We start from the raw sequence: 8,360 nt of genomic DNA, 5'->3' as shown, positions 1-8,360 counted from the left end.
AAACTTCTCTCTTTTTAAGACTCCCTTCCCAGGATGGAACTCCATCCCTCCCTCTTTTGTCTCTTTTTTTGTCTTTTATATTTTTTCCTACCTCCTTTCGAAGGCTTGGGTTGCTTTTCTGGGTGCCTGATGTCCTCTGCTGGCATTCAGAAGTTGTTTTGTGGAGTTTACTTGATGTTTAAATGCTCTTTTGATGAATTTGTGGGGGAGAAAGTGTTCTCCCCTTCCTACTCCTCTGCCATCTTGGCTCCTCCCCTCTGGGTAACTATTTTTTTTATTTTTCATTATGATATTTTATTTTTTAATTGATCTACCATTCATGTCCATGAAAATAATTTTTCAAAAAGGAGTTTCTTGGATCTATACCAGGAAAGTCTGTTCCCAGAATACAAATCCAAGACAGAACAGTTCAAAATCCTGAAAAGACAGCAACACAGATTCTCAAACTTGAATGGTAAAACAGAATGAAAACAGGAGGGATTATATATGGATTATATCACTGTTGATCAGAAACTAGTTGAGGTGTGCTTTGACCTTTGATAGACTCAGGGACTAATTTCACAAAAACCAGGTACCTGTCAAAGTGTTCTCTTGACAGCTTTGTGTACTTGGATAGGTGCAAGAACATATTCTCAAAACAACAAAGCACTCAAGAGCAGAGTTTTTATGTCTCATTGTTGTTCAGTCAATAAGTCATGTCCCACTCTTTGCGACCCCATGAACTCCAGCACACAAGGCTTCCTTATCCTTCAATATCTCCCAGAGGTTGCTCTAACTCATGTCCATTGCTTCAGTGATACCATCCAATCATTTCATCTTGTCACCTACAGGCAACATATCTTAATCCAATCCTAAGATACTTTTATACCAGGAGGGTATTTCTATGTTATCTATCAAAAAAAGAAAAGTTTGTGGGAATGAGATAATTTTACTTCTAATAGAAGTACAAGCAAATATAACAATGTTTATAACAAATTATTGGCATGGGAAGAATCACAGAACTTGCAAACAGATTCCAAATCACCTAAATAAATTACTTTTAGAAATTTAAAGGTTATGGAATAAAATGATAGTATAGTGAGAATTAAAACCCACATCTCCTGATCCTGAAGCTAGTGTCCTAGATTTCTTTCTGATTAAAAGATCTAAAGTACTTTTTTTATTTCTTCCACTGAGAAATAAAGGAAATTTTATTTAATGTGTGTCAGTTATGTGGAGGCATTAATATTGCTAAGTACACGAGATGAATCCAATTAGAATTGAGAAAAGGATGAAGGCATATTTTAGCACTTAGTATCTATGATGTAAGTTGGGTTCTAACAGGAAACATGTAATTCTAAAGCCTTAAATAGGATGCTTATAATATAGTATCTGATTTCCAAGTCTGATATAGAGCAATTGCCAAGAGCAAGACAACTTTTAATTAATCATTTAAGTCAAGAACATACAGCTTACAGAGAATCAGATTAGTATTTATTATATAAATCAGAATAATCTGTTTCCAGAATGCTAAACATTCATTGTGCTTAAAAAACATGTACCCAGACGTTTTAATTTAATGCAGGCATACTCTGGGGCCTTATGTGATGTGAATGACTTAAATATGTATTTCAATTATTGGAGGAGGCCAAGTGATCCAGATACAGAGACTGGGGTTGAACAATTTAATTTTTCAGTTCAAAATTTTATCAGAATATACAAAATCAACCATATGACACAATCAGAATATATGTTAACAAATTTCATTTTTCACAGATTTGAAAATGCAGCTATGATCATTTCTGTGAAATTTTAAATTAATTTTTTATCAGATTCCACTATAGAATCTTAACACAGTATGATGACATCTATAAGAGATTGAAGTTATGCAATTCTCTTGGTATTTAAGATCTATAAACTATTCCACTAGGATAAGGATTAGTTCATATAGCGGTTTCAGGAATAAGTAGTTTAAGTAACCCAAAGAAAATTATTTTTTAGTTGTAATCACTGATATTGAAAATATTCTTTGATTCTCTCTAAAAAAAAAAAAAAAAAAAAGAATATCATATCCTACACAATCTCTTCCAACTAAGGTCACATTTTTACTCCAAAGTTTCCTCATGGCATTTTTCATTTCTGCATTTCTCAGGTTGTAGATTAAAGGGTTCAACATGGGAGTTATGAAAGTTAAAACCACAGTCATGGATTTTTCAATGGGTAGGGTCGAATTAGGCCTGGCATACAGGAAAATACAGGGAACAAAGAATAAAATGACCACCATCATATGGGATACACAGGTGTAGAAGGCTTTGTGATTTCCTTCCAAACCATGAGTCTTCAGGGAGTGTAATATGACCCCATAGGACACTAAGAGGATGAAGAAGACAACAGTGCAAATTGCCCCTCCATTAGCTATCATGAAGCATCCAATGAGGTGGGTATCAGTGCAAGCAAGTTTCAGTAAAGGGTACATGTCACAGACAAAGTTGTCAATCACATTGGGACCACAGAAAGGGAGATGATAAATAAAGAGCAATTGAACCAGGGAGTGCAGAAAGCCTCCAGTCCAGGCCACCAGCAGCATACCCTCCGATTCATGATGATCAAATAATGAAGAGGTTTGCAGATGGCTACATATTGGTCATAGGCCATCACCACCAGAAGAATGACTTCAGCACCAGCAAATAAATGATCTATAAAGACTTAAGTCATACAATACTGGAAGGAAATAGTCTTTTTCTCATGAAGCAAGTCAGTGTTTATTTTGGGAGCAATGATAGTAGAATAGACAGGATCTATAAATGATAAATAAGCCAGGAAAAAATACATGGGGGAACCAAGTGACCTGCTGGCTGCAATGGTCACCATGATAAGCAGATTGCCCAATACTGTTGCAATGTAGATGAGTAAGAATAGGACAAATAGAACTTTTTGCATTTCAGGATTTTGTGTGAGCCCCAGGAGAACAAGCTTTGTCACATTGTTCCTATTTTCCATGTGTCCTTCTGAAGCTGTGACTCGAGTGTCAGAGGCTGCAAACAAATGGCCAGTAATGACTTTCAGAGGATTGCAAGCTTTGTGTCAAATACATAATGATTACTAAACAGTGTTGGCTCCATGAGATCTCACACATAGAAATTATAGAATATCAGAATTGGACTCTTTTACCACAAGTACTTCATTCATTTTATCAAATTCTTTGCTTCAATTATCGTGGTGAGACTTCAGTATTCTAACTGGGAAGTATATATGAGTGGGTGTGAGTTGATGTACCAAATGACAAGCAAGTTGCTTTCTCTAAATACCTCTCACAAACACCAAATGTTTTTAACTTTATATATTGTTTCTTTCCTTTTCTTTAATTTTTTTTTTTGAGAGCAATTTTGGCATTCTGAAATATACCATGAAAACAATCTCATCCCTAATAGCTTTATTTACATATTTACATAAAGTAATACCTAGGCATGGGGCATAAAATTGTAAACTGATGCTTAAATAGCATCCTTTCTGAGATGCTATTAGCGCCAAAATCAGTCCTCTGCAGGGAAAGAACGAGGGACATCATAAGTGCTCAATAAATGTTGATAAGATTCCACTTAATTACAATGAAGTTCAAAACACATAAGAAAGCACCTGAGAACATAAATGTATGAACTTCTTCCCATCCAAGAAAATACAGCAAAAGTAATGTTTTGTTTGTAAATAAACACACATACACACACACATAACATGCGTACTCAGTCATTAGTTCTGTCTGACTCTTTGTGACTCCATGGACTGTAGCATGCCAAACTCCTCTGTTCATGGGATTCCTCAGGCAAAATTACTAGAGTGGTTGTCATTTCCTCCTCCAGGGGATCTTCCAGACCCAGGAATCAAACCCATGTCTCCTATTTCTCTTGAATTGGCAAGTGGATATTTTACCACTCAGCCACCTAGGAAGCTCTCCCCGCTCTGCCCCGGCCCTGCCAAAGACACGCTAAATAGATATTTATTATAGTCTAGGTTATTGGAGGAAAACAATAGACAATACAAATCTATGTCAATAAGTACTACATAGACATGTTTCTTGATTTATGAAACTGTTTAGATTTGATTATTGCTAGCCATAGCTCAATTCAGAATGCCAAAATAAAAATTTTAGGCAGAATCTTCGTATAGTAGAAAGAATTCCATGCCAAAAATCTAGAGCTATTATTTGATTTTGCTCAGGCATCTTAGGAAAACTCATACTTTTCTTGGAAAGATGATAATATTTCCAGATACTGTGAGTTTTTGAATTTTTGTCATTGAAGCCTTTATCCTAAATGACATACTAACACTTTGGCTGGTAGATCATCTTTATATTAACCAGAGGTAATTAGTGTGTATTGAAGATTATTTAACTATTACAGTAATCAATAAATTAAACTCATTATTTGGTTCATATTGTAAGTTCTTGGTTTTTTGAGTCTATGTGGAAAACAGGACAATCCTTCCCACTTGAGGAAAATAGATCCATGGCCAGTTTTACATGTAATGTGGGTAACTTCATTTTGGCAAAATTATTTTAAATGTGCTCCATCTCAGTGTCTAATTTACAGAGTGTCATTTGTGAAAGGTAGAAGATTGTTCTCTTCTATGTGCATTTGGCAATTCAATTTATGCTCAGATATCAGAGGGAAAATAAAAGTGAGAAAGAAGGAAGAGAGAAAATAAGAGATGACTGAGAAAAGGTAGATACAAAACAGCAAAGACTAAAAATTAAATAAAATATGCTTTGAAATCAGTCAACAGTTTGGGTTGAGGGTACTGAATGAATAGGGAGTGGAGGATTTCCTGAGCTGTCCAGCTGGAGATGGATTGGAGGGTAACTCAGAATCAGCATCAGGATTTGCCTCTCAGAATCTTTATATTTCTAGATCAAATAAAGAAAAGAAAATTCTGAACATATGTGAATTGAAGAAACCAGTTGCCTCAGAGTTCCATCTTCAAGGTTCTGGCTGTTCATTGTATACATACATAGTTAAATATCTCCACTCACAATGACATAGCCACATATTCATTTGTAATGGAAAATAAATACTCGTGGTTCTTAGAAGTTGTTCTGTGTTCAAGAGATAACTTCTGGTAAGTGAGTCTAACCCTTTGACCTGCTGAGCATTTAAAACATTTATGTGTTTATAGCTGGTTTTATGCTTTTATCTGTTGAGTTTGTTGGGACAATAAACATGTCTTAATAACTGTTTCTCTGGAATCTGAATGTGCCTCATATATTTTAAGTGATCAAGAAATAGTTCACTATTAAAATATTCTTATGAACACATTTGTTCCTCTAAATGGTTTAAACCATTAATTTGACAAGACAAGATACAAAATCCTATACTTTATTGATATTATATTTTATTAAAATAAATATATCTACTTCAAACACTTGGGATATTCTTCAAACTTCTTAATATAATCAATTGGAACAAATAAATCTTTAAAGAATTCTCAGAACATGTATATCCATGATAACTATCCCACAATGATAAATGAAATAAGATAAATTAAGTAGGTATACACAATGACACCCACTCCAGTACTCTTGCCTAAAAAATCCCATGGACGGAGGAGCCTGGTGGGCTGCAGTCCATGGGGTCGCTAAGAGTCGGACACGACTGAATGACTTCACTTTCACTTTTCACTTTCCTGCATTGGAGAAGGAAATGGCAACCTACTCCAGTGTTCTTGCCTGGAGAATCCCAGGGATGGGAGAGCCTGGTGGGCTACCGTCTATGGGGTCGCACAGAGTCGGACACGACTGAAGCGACTTAGCAGCAGCAGCAGCACACGATGACAAATTCAACAACATAGGAGGAAAAACAAAACATCTACATGGATATGCAAAGTGTAAAATACTGAAAAACATTTTCATTCAGCAACATATTAGAAATTATAGACTGAAATTTCAGTTTCTGAAAATTTGGGTACATATTCTTTTGAAAAATGTGATTGCAATGCATGCCTAAATATGTTTCTCTTTAACTGTCTATATAGTAAAACCTGGGGCTTCCCTTGTAGCTCAGTCAGTATCTGCCTGCAATGCACGAGGCCTGGGTTTGATCCCTGGGTCGGGAAAATCCCCTGGAGAAGGGAATGGCAACCCACTCCAGTGTCCTTGCCTGGGAAATCCCATGGACAGAGGAGCCTGGTGGGCTGCCATCCACAGGGTCACAAAGGGTTGGGCGCAACTGAGAGACTAACACTGCCGCTGTCGCTGTCATAGTAAAACCTGCTTCCCATGTGAGCTATAGTGACCATTAAAATGATGCAGCAAAAGTTTTGAGGTCCTAAAAAAGCCTAACCAGTTCATTAGGTTAAAAAGAGATAAATTTTAAAGAAATATCACATTTTCCAAATCAGTTTCTTTATAACAAAAGTGTTACTTCTAAACCCTGAATATGGTTGAATAGACTTTGGAAACAAATACACACACACACACACACACACACAATAAAACTATCAGAGATGTCATATTGCCTAACTTATATATAATTATATAACTTTTGTTTTGTTTTATAAATATAAAATTTGTTTTATAAATATTGTGACCCTAAATGTCTGCAGTGTACTTTTTGAGAGTGCAGGTTCTAAACTCTGGTTTGGAATTTGAGCCTCAAAATCTGTACTTACAAACTTTGTGACCTGGGTAAATCATTCAACATAATCCCTGTAATTAAACATAATAGAATCTAACACACTAGGGTTTAAAGAGAATAATGTAAATGAAGACCTTCAAAATTGTCAAAAATTGTCTAGTAAATAATAGGCGTGAAATAAGTTCAAAATATGTTGTATTATTCTTTTGTTTCCCCAGTCAACTTTAGTGGGTCACAAAGAGTTGGACACGACTGACCAACTTCACTTCACTTCTTCTTCTATGTCCCACTCATGAGAGCAAATAGGAGATCTGAGAGTGAAAATTAAAATCACCAGTGTATTAATTCCCCTAGCACTTTCCCTTAAGAGCCATGATTTGGAATGATCATACTTCTCTAATCAAGCCAAGGCTCCTGTCAATGACCCTTATTCTTTAGTTATAGCTGTTATGAGCAACCTAGATAGCATATTCAAAAGCAGAGACATTACTTTGCCAACAAAGGTTCATCTAGTCAAGGCTATGGTTTTTCCTGTGGTCATGTATGGATGTGAGAGTTGGACTGTGAAGAAGGCTGAGCACTGAAGAATTGATGCTTTTGAACTGTGGTGTTGGAGAAGACTGTTGAGAGTCCCTTGGACTGCAAGGAGATCCAAACAGTCCATTCTGAAGGAGATGAGCCCTGGGATTTCTTTGGAAGGAATGATGCTGAAGCTGAAACTCCAGTACTTTGGCCACCTCATGCGAAGAGTTGACTCATTGGAAAAGACTCTGATGCTGGGAGGGATTGGGGGCAGGACGAGAACGGGACGACAGAGGATGAGATGGCTGGATGGCATCACTGACTCGATGGACATGAGTCTCTGTGTGAACTCCGGGAGTTGGTGATGGACAGGGAAGCCTGGCGTGCTGCAATTCATGGGGTCACAAAGAGTTGGACACGACTGAGCGACTGATCTGATCAGATGATTACCATCCTCTAAAAAAAAAAAAAAAATTTTCCTCCTTTGGCCCCTTCATAGCTTGGATACTAGTGACTTCTCACTGTTGCTAGCAGTAGATACATCATCACATTTAAAAGTCTCTTAATCTTAAAAACTTTGTAAATAGTTTTCAGTTGTTTCTTTGAAGACTAATATCTGTTCCTGTCAGGACACTGACATACAGGTGGGGGTTATAATATTTAATACATACATTTTTATAGAAGAATACCACAAGCATCCCTATTGAAGCTATAAATGATTCAAAATTTCCTTTTTTCACAGTTGTTACCTTGGGTTTTCCTGTATCAAATACTACAATAATAAGGAGAAACACAAATATCTTTAGCCAAACACAGCATCTTCTCCTGTCTAAATATCCTGAACTGCAAACACATAGACATTGATTTGAGGAATAGAAATTGTCTTAAATACAAATGCATAATGCATCCACAGAAAGTTACTGTGATGAAAGAATAATTTTAACACTTTAAAATTTTAAAAACACTTTTTTTTGCCTCAGAACTATGTTCTAACTATTAGCCAAAATGACTTTCTCCCATTAATTTGGATAAAAAATATATTTTCAGGATTAGCTTGTTTTTCACCTCTGAAAAGAAAGAATTCTTTCTTCTAAAGTCTGATTTTAATAAAAACTGAGAAAATTAAGTTGCAAGGCGAACTTTATTTTTTTTTCTGGTAATGGCACAAACACCAGTGCCTTTTATTTATCTTGAAGAATTTCTCTATTAGATTGATTCTCTAGTAGATTAATT

The 8,360-nt window shown here is 35.9% G+C and overlaps 1 protein-coding gene across 1 annotated transcript; it reads right to left on the bottom strand.

Moving 5' to 3' along the window:
- Positions 1-360: 360 nt before the first annotated feature.
- Positions 361-4,813, bottom strand: LOC129628677 (olfactory receptor 4A15-like). Its single transcript, XM_055548157.1, is given in 3 exon segments — positions 361-417; positions 2,057-2,562; positions 2,565-4,813. Coding segments are annotated over 3 exon segments (978 nt in total). The 5' UTR covers positions 2,980-4,813.
- Between the last annotated feature and the right edge of the window lie 3,547 nt (positions 4,814-8,360).

The sequence above is a fragment of the Bubalus kerabau genome, chromosome 15, assembly GCF_029407905.1.
Source record: "Bubalus kerabau isolate K-KA32 ecotype Philippines breed swamp buffalo chromosome 15, PCC_UOA_SB_1v2, whole genome shotgun sequence".
NCBI lineage: Eukaryota > Metazoa > Chordata > Mammalia > Artiodactyla > Bovidae > Bubalus > Bubalus kerabau.
Note: the sequence above shows the minus strand (reverse complement) of the source record. Positions and strands in the feature narration are given on the sequence as shown.